The 19,782-nt window shown below is 64.2% G+C and overlaps 1 protein-coding gene across 1 annotated transcript; it reads right to left on the bottom strand.

Moving 5' to 3' along the window:
* Nucleotides 1-102: 102 nt before the first annotated feature.
* On the bottom strand, nt 103-19,005 carry DMWD (DM1 locus, WD repeat containing). The gene is made up of 4 exons (XM_075017915.1): nt 18,628-19,005; nt 15,802-15,984; nt 13,761-15,026; nt 103-2,842 (listed from the first exon to the last, which is right to left on the bottom strand). The coding sequence occupies exons 1-4, from the start codon at nt 19,003-19,005 to the stop codon at nt 2,795-2,797; spliced, it is 1,875 nt and encodes a 624-aa protein (XP_074874016.1). The 3' UTR covers nt 103-2,794.
* Between the last annotated feature and the right edge of the window lie 777 nt (nt 19,006-19,782).

Genomic DNA, 19,782 nt, shown 5'->3' with positions numbered 1-19,782 from the left:
CGCGTGTGCATGTTGGGGGGGGGCGTGGCACAGCAGATGGGGGTGCCATGCCCAAGGGCCAGGACTGAAGGGCTGCAGTGAGTCGAGGGACCCTTTCGCCCCGGCAGCCAGACACTTTGGGGGTCTCAGCCCAGCCCGTGGGGGCGGGGGGGGGGTGTTGCTCCATGGCCCTGTCCCCACCAGCCAAGGCCGTACCAGATGCCTCCCCGCCCTGGGGTGGTGCTGTGGTAGCCTAGTTCAGCCCCCACCCCCCCAGGGAGCGGGGTGGGGGGGCAGTCCCCACAAAGGAGCTGGCGCATAGCCCTGCCGGCTGGCCAAGCACATGGCCTCCTTTCTGGCTGAGTGGCTTTTGTCACAGCTCAAATGTGGGCTGATGGGGGGATGGGGGTTGCAGCTGGTACATGTGGCCAACCCCCCCCCCAGCCCCCTCGCCTTTGTCTCTGCTTGGCCCTGTTCCCATGGCCCCACTTTCACCCCCTAGTAGGGGTTGGAGCGAGCATCCGTAACCCGCTGGGCGCATGGCCCTGTGATCAGCCAGTGCAGGAGCCCTGGGCATGGGACATGGCTGCTGCTATCTGTGCGGGGCAGTGGGACCAAGGCCGGCTGTGCTCTGCTCCCACTGGCCCAAGCCAGGCAGGGCATGGAAGGCACTGATGAAAGCTCACCATGCCCTAGCGGCTGCTGGCCAGTGCGGGTGCCTTTCCCAGCCCCTCTGCTGGGCTCTGACAGCTGCCACAGGAGCCCTGCTCAGCCCCTGCCACCGACCAACCCCACCCCCCAGCAGTGCTGGCTGGGGCTGCCCAGGTCTTTTCTGGGGGATGTTCTGCTTCACAAAACACCTGCAACTTGGCCCCTGGCTGTTTGTGCCAGCTGTCCTGAGAGATACAGCGCCACGCATGGCCCCCAGGCTGCCCCCCACTCCACAGCAACAGCTTAATGCAGTGGGAGTGGCTGGTCCTTTGGGGCAGTGCTTCAGGGTCCGTATCAGCCACTGTCAGGGCAGCACCCGGCCCCCTAGGGCCCTGAGCTCAGTCACTGTGTGTCTGGGCAGTACGCGGCCCGACGGGCCCTGATCTCGGTCATTGTGTGTCTGGGTGATGCCCGGCCTGACAGGGCCCTGATCTCAGTTGGCACCTTGCCCATAGAGGCACAAAATAAATTACTTTCACCGGTGAGGTGGGCAGATGGGACCAACTTTCCTCACCCTGTCGTGAGAGCAGCCCCTGAGCACCTGCGGCTGGCAGGAGGCGCAGCCCCCTCTGCCCTGGGGCTATGCAGGACGCAGCGGGAGGCAGGCAGGCAGTGTTGTGAAAATCTTTGTTTAGTATAAATAACTTACAGAACTGCAGCTCCATAACTTAGACCTCCAGCCACAAGGGGAAGAGACGGCAGAGGGGGACCTCTCCCTGCAGACCCTGCCCCCCCAGCTGGGGGTGGGCAGGGTCTCCGGGTGCCTGCTCAGAGCCCAAGGGGGCTGCAGGCTGTGAGAGAGGGCCTGGGGGAGGGACACCAAGGCTAATACTGTTCTTTGTGCTCTCTGGGCTCACCCAGTACCCGCCCAGGGTTTACGTGCAGGGCATGAGGAGAAGCCCCAGGCACATGTGTGCAATGTACAGGTCAGGGCCCAGCATTGCCGCCTCCTGCGGCAGAGCTCCCCAGGCCCAGCCCAGCCAAGGGTGCATCTCCCTGCGTCCTCCCCCCCAGCCCCTGTGGAGGCAGCCCCCTCACTTAGGCAGCAGGAGCTGAGTGCCAGGGCAGCACCACCCCCGTGGGCTGGGCTGGGCAAAGCTGAGCACATGACATGCTGTCTCAGACCTCAGCGGGAGCACCCCACCCAGGCTCTGTTCTCAGCCATGCTGAGCAGCTGCCCAGGCTGGAGGGGCTGTGGCCGTGGCCGTGGCCAGTGGCAGGGAAAAGGAACTGGTAGCCGGGAAGCACCGTGGACACCCACCAGGCCAGGGAGGCCGGGAACAGCCAAGGCTGGAACTGATAGCGGTGCCCAGCGGGAGGCCAGCTCCGGCCAAGGCTGGCTCCCTCCCCCGGCCAGCGTGGCTCCGCTTCACACCATGTGGCTACAGCAGCCGAGAGGGACACAGCATGGCAGGGGGCCTCCCTGGCTCTTTGGGGCCCACTAATCCAAAGGCTCCAGGCTCTGTGAGCCTTTGCACGCAGGCCCGCTGTGCCCAGGGATCAGTAGTACAAGGGGCACCCAGGCCCAGTGGGGCAGGGACACGCCCTTCACTGGGGCACATGAGCGAGCACTGGCTCACTAGGACCTGAGACAGCAGCAGGGGGTGCCGGGGACGCTGGCTGTAGCTTGTGGCCAAGGGGATGGGGGGCAGGGTCTCTGGCCAGGCATGCTGCCTACTCCAGGACTGTGTATGTGCCCGGGGGGTAGAGGGGCAGCTCTTGGCAGAGGAAGTGCAGGTAGTGCTTGCCTGAAAGGGGCCTTTGGGCCACTGCAGAGCCTTCCGGGGAAACTGAGGCAGCATCTGTGGTCCAGGCTGTTGTGCAAAGTGAGGATCTGGGAAAACCGTCTCTGCTCCCATCACTCCCAGGCTGACGATCCACGAAGCTTTAAACAGGTCCATTAATATGTTAGGGGAGGGGGCGGCCTGGCTCAGCAGAGGGGGCCTGTGCTCTATAGCCAGGGATCTCAATATTAAACCTGCTAGTGGCTCCCCACCCTGAGAGTCCGGCCATGCGGCATCCGCTAGCGTTAAATAATGAGGGCCTGCAGTCCAGGCAGGGCCAGGTGGGCACGGAGGGGGTAGGTGCAGGGGCACTCCCCGAGCTATACCACAGTCCCGCTGGGCGAGCTGCCGTTCTGGGAGGTGAGGTTCTGAAAGGGAAGGGGGAGAAGGTTAACGCTGGGGCCAGGGGAACCGCACACGCAAGAGGGGCAGGAAATTGGGCCCCACAAGGGAGGCCTCTGAAGCTCCGAAGTCCTAGGACTCTACAAGCTGAAGGCCGAGGCCCCTCGCCAGGGACCAAAACAGGCACCAACCAGAGCCCAGCCCAGAAACCAAGGCACCAAACTCTGCCTGGGTGGAGCTGGGTCCAGTCTCCTGGGTTCCCTTTGAAGTGGCCCAAGGGGCCCAGTGGATGCACCTGACTCTTGGACCTTGGTGAGAAAAGCAGGTGTCTGCCCATGTCTGCTCACACCCGCCAACCTGGGCCCTCACCTGCCTTACCCCCCCAGACCCGCTCCCAGCCCCACACCCGCCAACCTGGGCCCTCACCTGCCTTACCCCCGAGACCTGCTCCCGGCCCCACACCCGCCAACCTGGGCCCTCACCTGCCTTACCCCCGAGACCTGCTCCCGGCCCCACACCCGCCAACCTGGGCCCTCACCTGCCTTACCCCCGAGACCTGCTCCCGGCCCCACACCCGCCAACCTGGGCCCTCACCTGCCTTACCCCCCAGACCTGCTCCCGGCCCCGCACCCGCCAACCTGGGCCCTCACCTGCCTTACCCCCGAGACCTGCTCCCGGCCCCACACCCGCCAACCTGGGCCCTCACCTGCCTTACCCCCGAGACCTGCTCCCGGCCCCACACCCGCCAACCTGGGCCCTCACCTGCCTTACCCCCGAGACCTGCTCCCAGGCCCGCACCCGCCAACCTGGGCCCTCACCTGCCTTACCCCCGAGACCTGCTCCCGGCCCCACACCCGCCAACCTGGGCCCTCACCTGCCTTACCCCCGAGACCTGCTCCCGGCCCCACACCCGCCAACCTGGGCCCTCACCTGCCTTACCCCCGAGACCTGCTCCCAGGCCCGCACCCGCCAACCTGGGCCCTCACCTGCCTTACCCCCGAGACCTGCTCCCAGGCCCGCACCCGCCAACCTGGGCCCTCACCTGCCTTACCCCCGAGACCTGCTCCCGGCCCCACACCTGCCAACCTGGGCCCTCACCTGCCTTACCCCCCAGACCTGCTCCCGGCCCCACACCCGCCAACCTGGGCCCTCACCTGCCTTACCCCCCAGACCTGCTCCCGGCCCCACACCCGCCAACCTGGGCCCTCACCTGCCTTACCCCCCAGACCTGCTCCCGGCCTCACACCTGCCAACCTGGGCCCTCACCTGCCTTACCCCCCAGACCTGCTCCCGGCCCCACACCCGCCAACCTGGGCCCTCACCTGCCTTACCCCCCAGACCTGCTCCCAGCCCCACACCCGCCAACCTGGGCCCTCACCTGCCTTACCCCCCAGACCTGCTCCCGGCCCCGCACTCGCCAACCTGGGCCCTCACATGCCTTACCCCCCAGACCTGCTCCCGGCCCCACACCCGCCAACCTGGGCCCTCACCTGCCTTACCCCCAAGACCTGCTCCCGGCCCCACACCCGCCAACCTGGGCCCTCACCTGCCTTACCCCCCCAGACCTGCTCCCGGCCCCGCACTCGCCAACCTGGGCCCTCACCTGCCTTACCCCCAAGACCTGCTCCCGGCCCCACACCCACCAACCTGGGCCCTCACCTGCCTTACCCCCCAGACCTGCTCCCGGCCTCACACCTGCCAACCTGGGCCCTCACCTGCCTTACCCCCCAGACCTGCTCCCGGCCCCACACCTGCCAACCTGGGCCCTCACCTGCCTTACCCCCCAGACCTGCTCCCAGCCCCACACCCGCCAACCTGGGCCCTCACCTGCCTTACCCCCGAGACCTGCTCCCAGGCCCGCACCCGCCAACCTGGGCCCTCACCTGCCTTACCCCCCAGACCTGCTCCCGGCCCCACACCCGCCAACCTGGGCCCTCACCTGCCTTACCCCCCAAGACCTGCTCCCAGCCCCACACCCGCCAACCTGGGCCCTCACCTGCCTTACCCCCCAGACCTGCTCCCAGCCCCACACCCGCCAACCTGGGCCCTCACCTGCCTTACCCCCCAGACCTGCTCCCGGCCCCACACCCGCCAACCTGGGCCCTCACCTGCCTTACCCCCCAGACCTGCTCCCGGCCCCACACCCGCCAACCTGGGCCCTCACCTGCCTTACCCCCCAGACCTGCTCCCGGCCCCGCACTCGCCAACCTGGGCCCTCACATGCCTTACCCCCCAGACCTGCTCCCGGCCCCACACCCGCCAACCTGGGCCCTCACCTGCCTTACCCCCAAGACCTGCTCCCGGCCCCACACCCGCCAACCTGGGCCCTCACCTGCCTTACCCCCCCAGACCTGCTCCCGGCCCCACACCTGCCAACCTGGGCCCTCACCTGCCTTACCCCCCAGACCTGCTCCCGGCCCCACACCCGCCAACCTGGGCCCTCACCTGCCTTACCCCCCAGACCTGCTCCCGGCCCCGCACTCGCCAACCTGGGCCCTCACATGCCTTACCCCCCAGACCTGCTCCCGGCCCCACACCCGCCAACCTGGGCCCTCACCTGCCTTACCCCCAAGACCTGCTCCCGGCCCCACACCCGCCAACCTGGGCCCTCACCTGCCTTACCCCCGAGACCTGCTCCCGGCCCCACACCCGCCAACCTGGGCCCTCACCTGCCTTACCCCCGAGACCTGCTCCCAGCCCCGCACCCGCCAACCTGGGCCCTCACCTGCCTTACCCCCGAGACCTGCTCCCAGGCCCGCACCCGCCAACCTGGGCCCTCACCTGCCTTACCCCCCAGACCTGCTCCCGGCCCCACACCCGCCAACCTGGGCCCTCACCTGCCTTACCCCCCAAGACCTGCTCCCAGCCCCACACCCGCCAACCTGGGCCCTCACCTGCCTTACCCCCCAGACCTGCTCCCAGCCCCACACCCGCCAACCTGGGCCCTCACCTGCCTTACCCCCCAGACCTGCTCCCGGCCCCACACCCGCCAACCTGGGCCCTCACCTGCCTTACCCCCCAGACCTGCTCCCGGCCCCACACCCGCCAACCTGGGCCCTCACCTGCCTTACCCCCCAGACCTGCTCCCGGCCCCGCACTCGCCAACCTGGGCCCTCACATGCCTTACCCCCCAGACCTGCTCCCGGCCCCACACCCGCCAACCTGGGCCCTCACCTGCCTTACCCCCAAGACCTGCTCCCGGCCCCACACCCGCCAACCTGGGCCCTCACCTGCCTTACCCCCCCAGACCTGCTCCCGGCCCCACACCTGCCAACCTGGGCCCTCACCTGCCTTACCCCCCAGACCTGCTCCCGGCCCCACACCCGCCAACCTGGGCCCTCACCTGCCTTACCCCCCAGACCTGCTCCCGGCCCCGCACTCGCCAACCTGGGCCCTCACATGCCTTACCCCCCAGACCTGCTCCCGGCCCCACACCCGCCAACCTGGGCCCTCACCTGCCTTACCCCCAAGACCTGCTCCCGGCCCCACACCCGCCAACCTGGGCCCTCACCTGCCTTACCCCCGAGACCTGCTCCCGGCCCCACACCCGCCAACCTGGGCCCTCACCTGCCTTACCCCCGAGACCTGCTCCCAGCCCCGCACCCGCCAACCTGGGCCCTCACCTGCCTTACCCCCGAGACCTGCTCCCGGCCCCACACCCGCCAACCTGGGCCCTCACCTGCCTTACCCCCGAGACCTGCTCCCGGCCCCACACCCGCCAACCTGGGCCCTCACCTGCCTTACCCCCGAGACCTGCTCCCAGGCCCGCACCCGCCAACCTGGGCCCTCACCTGCCTTACCCCCGAGACCTGCTCCCAGGCCCGCACCCGCCAACCTGGGCCCTCACCTGCCTTACCCCCCAGACCTGCTCCCGGCCCCACACCCGCCAACCTGGGCCCTCACCTGCCTTACCCCCCAAGACCTGCTCCCAGCCCCACACCCGCCAACCTGGGCCCTCACCTGCCTTACCCCCCAGACCTGCTCCCAGCCCCACACCCGCCAACCTGGGCCCTCACCTGCCTTACCCCCCAGACCTGCTCCCGGCCCCACACCCGCCAACCTGGGCCCTCACCTGCCTTACCCCCCAGACCTGCTCCCGGCCCCACACCCGCCAACCTGGGCCCTCACCTGCCTTACCCCCCAGACCTGCTCCCGGCCCCGCACTCGCCAACCTGGGCCCTCACATGCCTTACCCCCCAGACCTGCTCCCGGCCCCACACCCGCCAACCTGGGCCCTCACCTGCCTTACCCCCAAGACCTGCTCCCGGCCCCACACCCGCCAACCTGGGCCCTCACCTGCCTTACCCCCCCAGACCTGCTCCCGGCCCCACACCTGCCAACCTGGGCCCTCACCTGCCTTACCCCCCAGACCTGCTCCCGGCCCCGCACCCGCCAACCTGGGCCCTCACCTGCCTTACCCCCCCAGACCTGCTCCCGGCCCCACACCCGCCAACCTGGGCCCTCACCTGCCTTACCCCCCAGACCTGCTCCCGGCCCCACACCCGCCAACCTGGGCCCTCACCTGCCTTACCCCCAAGACCTGCTCCCGGCCCCACACCCGCCAACCTGGGCCCTCACCTGCCTTACCCCCCCAGACCTGCTCCCGGCCCCACACCTGCCAACCTGGGCCCTCACCTGCCTTACCCCCCAGACCTGCTCCCGGCCCCGCACCCGCCAACCTGGGCCCTCACCTGCCTTACCCCCCCCAGACCTGCTCCCGGCCCCACACCCGCCAACCTGGGCCCTCACCTGCCTTACCCCCCAGACCTGCTCCTGGCCCCACACCCGCCAACCTGGGCCCTCACCTGCCTTACCCCCCCAGACCTGCTCCCGGCCCCACACCTGCCAACCTGGGCCCTCACCTGCCTTACCCCCCAGACCTGCTCCCGGCCCCACACCCGCCAACCTGGGCCCTCACCTGCCTTACCCCCAAGACCTGCTCCCGGCCCCACACCCGCCAACCTGGGCCCTCACCTGCCTTACCCCCCAGACCTGCTCCCGGCCCCGCACTCGCCAACCTGGGCCCTCACCTGCCTTACCCCCCAGACCTGCTCCCGGCCCCACACCCGCCAACCTGGGCCCTCACCTGCCTTACCCCCAAGACCTGCTCCCGGCCTCACACCCGCCAACCTGGGCCCTCACCTGCCTTACCCCCAAGACCTGCTCCCAGCCCCCAGCTCTTACCCAAACCCCTCCCCCAGAGCCAGGCACCCCCAAACTCCCTCCCCTAGCCCCAGCTCTTACCCAAACCCCTCCCCCAGAGCCAGGCACCCCCAGCTCCTTCCCCCAGCCCCCCACTCTTACCCAAACCCCCTCCCCGAGAGCCAGGCACCCCCGTTCTTACCCAAACCCCCTCCCCCAGCCCCCCTGCTCTTACCCAAACCCCTCCCCCAGAGCCAGGCACCCCCAAACTCCCTCCCCCAGCCCCTCCGCTCTTACCCAAACCCCTCCCCCAGAGCCAGGCACCCCCAGCCCCCTGCTCAAACTTGATGCCGGTGACTCACTGGCGCTGCTGCTGCCCCACACTTCTCCCACCGAGTGCTGGGCCAGCACACAGCGTGGTGTGTGGCATGCTGGGCAGGCAGCTATGAGGAGGAGCCACATGGAATGGCTCAAAAGCTGCAGGTTGGCCACTGCTGGTTTAACCGCTCGTCCGTTTTACCCTGGGTCACGCCCCTGGCCGGCTGCGGCTGTGGGGTCCCACCGCCCGGCCCACCAGCCCCCCCGCTACTGGGGCCCAGCACCACCGGCCGCTGGCGCAGTTAACTGGCAATGGCATGAGGGCTACTGGTTAACCCTTTAACATCCCACCCCTGCATCTGACAATACCCATGTCTCCGCCCCCGTCCCTGCCAGGGGCCCAGCAGCACGCGGCCCAGCAGCCCCAACCCCCGATCCCTGCCAGGGGCCCAGCAGCACCCAGCCCAGCGCCCCCCTAGCCCCCCAAACCCTGTAAGGGGCCCAGCAGCCCCCACCCCCAATCCCTGCCAGGGGCCCAGCAGCCCCCATCCCCTGATCCCTGCCAGGGGCCCAGCTGCACCCAGCCCAGCAGCCCCCATCCTCTGATCCCTGGCCAGGGGCCCAGCAGCACCCGGCCCTGTGCCCCCTCCCACCCCAATCCCTTTACAGCACCCAGTAGAACACAGCTTCCCCACCCCACCCTTCTCAGGGCCCATGGGGCAGAACAATCAACCTAAAAGTACTTCACAACAGGCCAGTGCCACTCTTCCTCTGCCCAGCTGGGGAAACTGAGGCACTAGGCAGGGGCATGCCCTCCCCAAGGGCACCCAGCAGCAAAGCCCAGAGCCCCCATCCAGTGGGCCATCCACCTGGTCCTACATCAGCCAAAGTCTGTTAGCATGGAGGAGGTAGAGCAGCCAAAGGGAGGGACCGCCGGGTCGGGGCTGGCTGTGCTCAGAGCCTGGGGCTGCCCAGCCCCACGGCAGTGCACACGACCCTTCCCACCCCCCAGCTCACAGGGGTAAGATCAAGCAGGTGAGGGGGGCTCCAGGCCCCAAGCACTCACAGTTGCTGTTTCCCAGTAGCCAAGGGAGGATCTCCCAGAAACAATGAGCGGGGGAGAGAGCCCCAGCTTCCCCTCCAATCCCCAGACCCACCACAGCCCCCCGGAGACCACGCCCTTCCAGGGGCCTCAGCCCATCACTGCAGAGCAAGCGGTAGACAGGCCGGGGGCTGGCCCTGCTCCAGCTAGGAAAGGGGCTCATCACCAAGCCCAGATGATGTCAACATGGAAGACTAGTGGGAAAAAAGTTGCCAGAGCCGATGCAGCTCACCGCTCCAGCCGGAGCCGGGGGTGGGTGTAGAATGGTGGGGGTAGTACCGGGGTCCTGTCACTAAATAAAGAGGGAGCTAAATTTGGTTCAGTTACCACACCTGTTTAGTGGCAAAAATCAAGACTGTCAAGCAAAAACTCTGAGGGCACCTAGAAACCACCTTTTCTCCTTCTTGCAGGGCACCTAGAAACCGCCTTTTCCCCTTCTTGCAGGGCACCTAGAAACCGCCTTTGCCTTTCGGGGGAACGAGGATCTATAAACCATCTGTCCATTTGTTGGGGGAGGGGATGAGCATATAGAAGCCATCTTTCAAGTAGAAATAAACCTGAAACTTCTGAGAAGGAAGGAGGCACTGCATGGTGTTGTCAGACTCAAAAGCCACTCAGTACCAGGACTTTGGCTACAGCCAGTTCAGCAGCTATGGGAGGACTGACCACATTACAGCAAAGACACGACCCTGTCATTGTTTCTAATCCCTCCAGGAAGGACGGCGGTAGGGGAAGGTCAGATCTCCTACAGAGACCTCTCTCTCAAAGGGCCCAAGCAGTTCACATGTGAAGTCCAATTCCACTCTGCAGCACAGCTGAGATTCAGGGTCTCCCTGCAAACCCCCTCCCCCCACCTCCAAACCAGCTCTGGGTCCCAGGCAAAGGCTCTTGCTGATGCCTGCACAGCCTTGAGCCGTCCCGGGCCAGATGACTCCATCTGAGGGCACTGATGCTGGTGGCAGAAATTCCACTGCTGGAGATGACAGGTGTGAGAGAGACCAGCTCCTCTGGCAGAGTCCTGGACCCTCACGCCCCACCGGAGCACTCATGCAGCAGGGGACTGGCTGTCTCAGAGCTGAGCATGATGGGGTGTGGGGGTGGATGGAAATGACCACCCAGAGCCAAAGCTCTTCTGCTGTACAAACCCCTGGCTCCAGTATCAGACATCCCAAGCTCTGTCTGCCATCACCAACCCCCGGCCGCCACACGTTGGTTCCTTGTTCTCACTGCACCAGCAAAGCCAGAGGCAGGCTCCCATCTCCTGGGGCAGGGAGAGAAGCAGCTGCAGCCCATGGGCTTCTGCAGCTCTCAGCACTAACAAGAGCTCACCCGCCTGCTCAGTTCACAGTCTGTGCCCAGCGCCCAGGGGTCCCCAGCGTGGGGCTGGGAGGTGACCTGGGGCTGGTTAAACCTCAAGAAGTGCAGCTGAGGGGCCGGATGCCCCAGGATCAGGTACCCCATACCACCACTGGCGGTGGGCAGAGCCAGGAACTCGGCCCAGCCCGGATGGGTTTTAAGCACGTCACTCACAGGCCCCGTTTCCCAGCAGTCCGTAATGGGCCAGAAACCCGGTATGTTAACTCTGCTTGCTGGCTATGACCATGCAGACAGGTGGAAAGGGGGAACCCTCCCGCCACTGCTGGGCCAAAGTGGAACACGCTGTGCTAGGCTCCACCCAATTCGAGCTAGCAGGGCTCAGGGCCAGCACTACGCACAGCGATGCAGGGGGCTGCCAGCTGCAGCACAGAGGGACCCAAAGGCATCCCGCCCTTGGACTCCACTGCTCTCCCATGCACACCTGGTGCTGGATTGTCCTGAGATCAGCTGTAGGGGGCAGCTGGCCTGTGAGGACAGTGTGTCTAGGCCAGGCATCCTGAGAAGCTACAGACTGCGCCTTGCATTCGCTCAGAGCAAGCGGCACCAAGTGTGTGGCGGGGTGTATGGGGGAGATAGTGCAACGGGAGTCAGAGGATGGGCTGGGGCGTGTGGGTAGTTGTGCACTCCTGGAACTGAGCCCTGAGGGCAGCTGGGTCACTCTAGGTACCCCAGTTTCTGTGCTCCAATGCAGCAGCTAAGGGCGGGGGTAGATGGGAGGTGTCATCCCAACTGGGGAAACAGGGAAGGTCAAAGTGTCATTAACCCCAAGCGCTCAGAAATCAGGAGCCTGCCTCTCCCCAAACCATCAGATCAGCTTTGAACTCATAATATTCTTTTTAAAACAACATCGGGGGCTGGGGGGCGGTTCATTGACCTCCTGAGGTCTGAGCCTTTGGGGCGGGGAGGAGGGTCCCCTGCTTCATGGCTGCAACTTTTCCTTCCCAACCACCAGGGCAAGAAACTTACTTTTGTTTTTTCAACGTGATGCTCAGGTCAGCGCGAGACTCCGGCAGCCGGGGCTTTAAGAGTTGTTTTAAGTCAGGACTGGAGGTTTCTCTAACAGATCTGTTCTAGTTCACCCGGGAACTAATTCGGGGCCCTCCTCCCCCCTGTGTTATACAGGAGGTCAGACTAGATGATGGCTGTGGTCCCTTGTGGCCTCATAATCTATGAAAAGATCAGATACGGTGAGAGTTGGCACCACAGAGGGTGTACTGCGCGATGTACAGAACTGAGAAGACTGGGAAGGACAACTGGGGTTCATATTAATAAGATACCTGAGAAGGGAGGGCAAACTGGCCAAGGTGTGACCTTCCCTGGCAACCTGCAGAAAGCCGCACTTGTTGGTGTGTAGGAGAAGCAAGAAGTGAAACTGACTAGGCCAGCAGCAGAGCCAGGAGACAGGCAGGAAGCTGTCCAACCCAGGGGAACAGGAACAAGTGGGGAGGGAAGCGGACTGGTGATGGGCCTATAGTGACATGCGGCACATCTCAACCAAAACCTGCAGCGTAAAAGTCATGGAACTCCCCACCCCCATCACAAGATCCCCACCACTGGCAAACGAGTGAACTTACAGCCCTGCCAGGGCTCGACCTGCAGAGAGTGCTGCCTGCCAACGTCCTGCAGAGCCCAAGGTGCACCCAGAGGGGAGAGCAGACAGGGCCCGAAGGGAAGCAGCCCTGCCTGTCCCACACCAGCTGCAGAGCGGCGGTTCCAAAGCAGGGAGATGTGGAACCCAAAGGCGTCTCATCCCCCCGCTGGAGGGCCTTTCGACAGAGGATCTCAAAGCCGATGGGACTTTGCCATTGCTGGACGTGCCCCCATGCACGGGGGGCAGGGCCACCCTGCTCCTCCACAGCGGAACCAGCCTGCGGTGCAGGAAGTGATTCGCTCCCAGGGTCGGAACCAAAGAAGCGAGTCAGCGGCGGAAGCTGGAATCACCCAGGACAGCTCCATGCCTGGGGCTAACAGCTGCTTTACCTAAGAGCACTAAAAGCCACTTGCTCTCTCCGACTTGAGCCCTGTGCAAGAGGCGTCCCTGACAGAACTCTGGGGAATGCCCAGGGCAGAGGGAGCATCTGGCGTGGTGCGGACGAGCAGTAGCGTCCAGCCTTGGTGTGGGCATAAGCCAGGCCTGTTCCCCTAGTCAGGACCCGCTCAGACGGCTTCCTACTGCCCCACGCGCAGTGTCCCTGAACCACTGGCCCCATCTGGCAGTGCGGGGACTGGGGATCTCTCACAGAGCCGAGGGGCCGTGCTGGCCCACGTGAAGCTGGGCAAGGTGCACTGCAGCAGGTAGCCTGACTCTGGGTTCAAGTGTTACGGGGTATTGGGCAGAACCTCGAGCCCAGCCACTCAGTCCCCGTTTCAATAGCTGGTCCCCACACCCCTCCCGGAGCCCCGAACAGACCCAGGGGGCTGATGCCCAGCCCCTCCCTGCTTCAACCCCTAGTTCTCACTCCCCTCCTAGAGCCAGGAATATCCCCAGGGGTCCCAACACCAAGTCCCTCCCTGCTGTGACCGCTAGTCCCCATACCACCCCCAGAGCCGGAAGTATACCTGGGGGTCCCAGCACCCCACTCCTCCTGCTGTGACCCCTAGTCCCCACTTCCCTCCATCAGCCAGGAATAGACCCAGGCTCCTGATACTTCCACTCCCTGCTGTGACCACTCAGGTCCCCACTTTCCTCCATCAGCCGGGAACAGGGCCAGGGTCCTGACATCCAGGAGACCCCCCCAACCCCATTTCTTAGCTGCTGCCCCAAACTCCCACCTGAGTGCAGCAGCTCACCTTCCCCACTTCCCTCCCCCCAAGCCCTCTGCTCCAGGCACCCCTCCTATGCAGCTCCCGTCGGCCAGGAACCAACCCTCTTTGGGTGCGGGACCACCAGCAGCTCTGCGATAACCTGCCAGAGGGGAAGCAGGCGCCTGGGCAGCTCCGGGCTCCGAGATCACGGGGCCTCCCCTTTCCCCGGGTGGTCCTGCTGCCCCCGCAGTGGTACTTACGGCTTTCCCGGGCCTGGCCCAGGTGCAGATGAGCCCCTCCTGGCAGGCGGTGATGATGCAGTCCTCCAGGAAGAGCAACACGGTCAGGCGCTCGTGGGCGATCTTCTTGCAGACCAGGGGCTCCAGCAGGGGCACCTCGTTGATGCGGGGGCAGAGGGCCGTGCCCAGGACCTTGGCGGTGTCCAGCTTGCTGCGGGGGGCCGCATTGAGCTTGTCGTTGCTCTTGCTGATGTTGCCCAGGCTGTGGTAGCGCTTGTGCTCCTTCTCGGCGCTCTTGTCCTTGCGCTCCTGCAGGGTGAGGGTGGCGAACTTGCCGATGCTGAAGGGCACGGCGCTGTCGGCCGCAGGGCTCTTGGCGGCACCCGTGACGGCCGGATGGGGCAGGCTGTTGGAGCGCGAGAGCGAGCGGGGCAGGACCGAGCCCCCGCCACTGCCCCCCGGCTCCACAGCCAGGTTGCTCCCGCCACTCACCGAGGAGGGGAGGCCAGCGCTGAAGGTGTTGGTGAGTGTCCGAGCCCGGGACAGCGGAGGGTGGGGGTAGAGCACATCCTCCGTCAGGTCCCACAGGCAGAACTGGGTGTCCTGGCCAGCCGAGCCAAAGCGGTAGCTCACCGAGGGGGAGCTCTTGGTGCTGTGCTTGGAGAGGCGGGACAGGGTGCTGCTAGTCCGCACCCGGCCAAAGCGGGCCGGCTCTTGGGGCTCCTCGTCGCTGCCGCTCAGCTCCAGTGGCTCCTCCTCCTCCACGCTGCTCGTGTACGGGTCGAAGGCCACCGCGTTGACCCACGACTTGTGCCCGTGGCCCCTGGCGATGACCCGGCCCTCGGCGAAGGACCAGACGGTCACCAGGTCGTCCTCACCGCCAGTGACGATGTAGCGCCCGTCGGGGCTCCAGCAGACACACAGCAGCCCCCCAAAGTAGCTCTTCATCATGCCCTGCAACAGCATGGAGTCGAAGTGGAAGACGCGGAGGCAGCCGTCTTGGCTGACGCAGGCCAGGTAGCGGCCGTCGGGCGAGAAGGCGAACTCGTTGAGGGCCCCCTCACCCACTGCCCACTTCACCAGCGGGTTGCGGGCACTTTTGCTCTTGCAGGTGTAGACGGCGAAGCCCTCGCCCTGCTTGAGGAGCGTGTACTGGGGCGAGGCCGAGCCGCACGGGTGCTCCACGTTGTACAGATAGAGGTGCCCGCTGGCATGGGAGGCTAAGAAGAGGTTCTCTGTCTCCGGGATCCACTTCAGGTAGGTCACCTTCGTCTTGTCGATGAGCCGCTGGGGCAATGGGAAACAGAGGGCAGGGATCAGACCAAGGTGGCATCTGCCCACGGGCATCCCCCGGGGGAGCGGAGAGGGGAATTCAGGGCCCGGGCAGTGTCCAGTGCTTGGCCGCGCCACTGGGGCTAGATGAGGCTGTGGCCTGAGAACTTCCCAACTTGCTGCATACAGACCAAGAAACACATGGCGACTGTGTGTCAAACTGGGCTAGCTCTGAACCAGGAACCTGCACTTGGAAGGGTCTGTATCCCACCCCTCTGCCTCACTGTTAACCCTCCACTGACCACCTGCAGTGCCATGCAAACCACAGCCTCCATGGAAAATCCCTCAGAGCTAAACAGATGAGCTCTCCACAGCAGGAAGCCCAGGGTACCACACGGAAGACTCTTGCTGTTGGAGAGGCACACCCAACCCATGCAGCAAAGTATGTCACCCACACAAATGAGAGCGGCCATGAAGCTGCCCTCTGCGGTACTGCCCCCTGGGTTATTTCGGGTAACTGACAGAAGACTCACACCTCGGAGGATGGTTTATGACGACAGGCTGCCTTTGAGTGCCTGGGGATGCTAGAAACGCACAGGGCTCAGTAAGCAACCAGAGGGAAGAGAACTGCCTTACACAGTCTCTCCTGAATCTGGCCCAGCTGCCAGGGGCACCAAGAGCACAGGAAAACTTGCCCTGCTTTCTAGCAGCCCTGGTGGCCAATACAGAGAGCAGTGCACGGCTCAAGGGGGTGGAAGAAATCCTGCCTCGTTAGCAGCGAGGATCTCACCTCCTCGTTGAACAACTTGCTGGTGTCCTTCTTGATGAGATCCAGGTACTGGACCTGGCCGGCGGAGAAGCCCACCAGCAGCGCGATGCTGTCGGGGGCGGCTGTGAACTGGTTGAAGTCATGGCAGGTGGGCTGTGTGCCTTTGTAGATGCGCTTGTCAATGGGCTTGTTCAGATCGAGGGACTGGAATTCAACAACACCAGGAGGGGTGAGAAGCCGCTGGCTTTGAAAGAGGAAACGGCAGTTACATCCCCCCCTTAGCCCTACACGCTTTGCAGGGTGGCTCTAGTGCACAGCTGGGACCCTGAGCCCTAGAGGATCCAGCATACTGCATGGAGAACCCAGCTAAGGTGTTCCGTGGTGAAGGGGGAACCTGCTGTTGCTCCTGTTCCAAGTAGGATCCCCCAGGGAAGCCACCTGAAACACAGACTTGGTCAGGACAGCTAATCCCTCCCTCCTACGAGGCCCGACTCACGGGGGTCTCAGTCACTTCCTCCTCAGTTTCATCCTGCCCATTTTATAGATGGGGAATTCAAGCAGAGAAGAGAAACAACCGTTCCCAGCTCTGTCACTTCTGGACTGAGAACAGACCCCAGAAATCCCAGCTCCCAGCCTCTTCCTGCTCTAAGTACTAGGCCCCACTGCCCTCTGAGAGCCAGAGAACAGAACCCATGAGTCCTGGGCACCTACCCCCACCCTGCTCTAACCACTATGCCCAACTCCCCTCACAGAGCTGGGGGTGGAACCCATGAATCCTGATTCTCGGCCCCATCCTGTTCTGATCTCTAGACCCCGCCACTTCCCTGCCCAATCACAACCACTTCCGATGTGACTGTCACAGGGATTACAATCAGCTCTTCCTAACCCTGACATCCTTCCCTGTCTCCATGTGCTTCCAGTCAGCTTTCTCTGAAGACTTAAGTGTCCAATTACAACTGTCCTTCCACCATTTCCATCTGCATCTCCAGTGACAATATCACAATAAAGAGCCAAAGTTTCCTTACTGCTTACACAACCTGCAGAGGGGAGCCCAAGTGCATTTCACCCCCAGAATTGCTGCTTACACCACCACCAGCCACTCGCCCCAACCCACATAGGATCCCAAACAAACTTTTTTAAGGAGGCCAAACATTTCCCATCAAGTGGCTCTGCTCTCCCCAGTCCCCGCCCCTGGAGAACTGAGACAACTGGGACGCTGTGGACTCTGACCTGGACAAGTGCCAGCCATGTGACTGCCAGTCTCCCAGCAGCCTCCCTTACATGAGCTGGTGACAAATCAAGAATCTCATCACTGTCAATTTCAGAGAAGATGCTAAATTCAGACGTACAGTCATCATGTATGTCTGAAGCACACACTCACCCACGGACCCGCGTGAGCAGCTGGAATCCACCAATGAACACTCACACTGCAAACACCCACAAGGATGCTGCATCATCAGACACACTTTGGTTGGTCAGGCTCTGTAACTGATATCACAGTCTGGTGTCAACTGCCAACACCTCCCTAGACATCCCTCACATCTGTACCCACCCTTTCAATCAACTAAAAGCTCTAAGGTCAACATCCCCCATGGGGTCTGCAGGGAGTAAGCTGCATCACAATCCCTGCTCCACAAATATTTGCATTGGCGCGTGTTACAGATGTGGCAGAGGGCTGGCTGCAGAAAGGTTCACAGCAGCAATGTCTCAGCTGCTCAAACTTGCAGAAACGGAACTGCAGAGCAGTGAAGTGAGACACGGCTTCATTTGGCTGCCTGTCACCCAGCACCCGCACAGAATTCAGCAGGGGCCGATTGCGTAGCTTGTTTATGCAGCTGTTTGAAAACAGCGGCACAGGGCAGATGCTCACGGTGAACAAGACAGACAAGAGCCTGTTGTGGTCGTGTTGGACTTCACCAGACTGAAACAGCTCATTCCATCCTAAACTCTTACAGCCTCATACCTCACAGCATGTGAACACTGAGGACTCCAAGCTCCCCCTCCATGGAGGTTCTTTCCTCTGTCTAGAATCCTTCCTCTATGGTCCCCTCCTCATCTTCAGAAACTTATGTCCTTCCTCTTCCAGGGAATGATCCACACAAGCACCTCAGGTCCCATCAGGATTCCTGCTCCCGCTCTCCCCTCCTTTTGGGGCTTTCCCTCTTCCTCAATCTCCAGGTCCCCCTTCTGGAGGGGGATCTGCTGAGTCCAGCATCCAAAGCCCTAGTTACTACCATGTTTCCTACCACTCTCCCTGTTATCAACTTTCTTACCCCAGACTCCTACCCCCAACTTGCCTACACTCCATGATCTAATTACTCTCCCACTCCTTGTAGGGGTTGCCCACCCATCAGTACTCCCTGGCATCCACTTACTCCATTGCACCTCCTAGAGCCCCCCCATTACCTTCCTGTCCTTGACCATCTCTTCCACACACCCAGCCACTTCTTCCCAGGCCCCTCTGTGCTGGGCTCCCCCACGTCACACACTTGTTTCCCCTCCCTCCAACTAGCCCCCACTTACTCACCCAACAGGACATAACCAGCTCTCCCCTGGCCCCCCATAATCCTCTCACCCAACTCCCCAGTCCCAGCACCCCATTCAGCCCCCCCATTCCTTGCATAGGAGGCGGCTCCCATTCTGCCCACCCCTTACTGAGCCTGTGCTCTCCCCCATCCCAGGCCCTACCAGCCCATTACTCTTCTGCCCCCACCGCCTACTTCCTATCCGAATAGGGCCGCCGCTGGCGCCCCCTTCCCCGGCCTCCCCCCCGCCCCGGGCTCCCCCCCCGCCACTGAAGCACCTCCCCATCCCCCCAACAGCCCCCCAGCGGCGCTCTCCCCTCACCCGCCGGCTGCCGCGGCCGCCGGGCCCCGGCCCGCAGCCCGAGTAGAAGTAGAGCTCCCGGCCCAGGTTGCAGCAGAGGCGGCTGCGCTCGGCGGGCTCGCCCGGCTCCGCGGGCTCGGGCCCCTCGGGCAGCAGCAGCCGCACCAGCGAGAGTCGCACCGGAGGCAGCGCGGCGGGGGCGGCGGGCCCGGGCGGGAGCGCGGCTGGGGGCCCGGGGGGAGAGGGGCCCCCGGTGGGCGGCGCAGCAGGACCCCCCCGGCTGCGGGGCTCGGGCCCCGGCGGCGCCAGGAGCCGGTAGGAGCCTTCGCGGGTCCGGAACTGGCTCTTCAGCTCGGGCAGCAGCTGGGGGGGCCCGTCCGGAGCCGCGGCCGCCGCCATCTTCCCGCCGGAAACCACCTCTGACCCCGCACCCGGAAGCGGGGTCCTAGCAACGTGCACGGGGGCCATAGCAACCACGGCGCAAGCCGGGCCAGGCTCCGCCCCCGCCGTCCTCCCACTGGTTCCGCCCCCACTGCCAGGCCCCGCCCCTCCGTGAGTCGTCATATGCCCCGCCCCCGCCGGCCTCCCACTAGCTCCGCCCCCACGGCTCGGCCCTGGCCCCAGTGACGCCCCCGCGTTGACTAGTCTCAACCTTCTCCCCGATCCGCCATAGGCTCCTCCCCTAGTGACCCCCCCCAACACACACAGGCTCCGCCCCCTCCGTGATCCGGCATAAGCTCCGCCCCTTAGCCCCCTCCACCCAGACCAGGCTCCGCCCCCTTCCTCTATTAGTCCATCCCTGGCACACACCCCCACCGAACCCCCAACATCGCCCCTAGCACTGCCCCTCTTCTGACCCCCTGGCTCTGCTCCCTCCCCCAGGATCCCCCACGCCTGCCACAACCCCTCTGCTGCCCCCCAACATCTCAAACCTCTGCCACTGACTCCCACCCAGGCCCCTCCAACATCCCCCAACTGCCCACTCACCTGACGTATTGGACTCATTCCTCCCCACAGCTCCCATCCCACTGTGACCCCTTCACCCCCAAGCCCGGGTCCTCTCCCCCACCCCCACTACATCCTATTCCCTCTCCTCACGACTTCCCTAGAGTTGTAGGGTTGGTATGCTCGTAATAGATGCTCAGGGACTATCGATCCTCATGTTTCAAGGCACTT

Source organism: Carettochelys insculpta, chromosome 22, assembly GCF_033958435.1.
Source record: "Carettochelys insculpta isolate YL-2023 chromosome 22, ASM3395843v1, whole genome shotgun sequence".
Taxonomy (NCBI): Eukaryota; Metazoa; Chordata; order Testudines; family Carettochelyidae; genus Carettochelys; species Carettochelys insculpta.
This window is presented reverse-complemented; position numbering and strand designations above follow the sequence as displayed.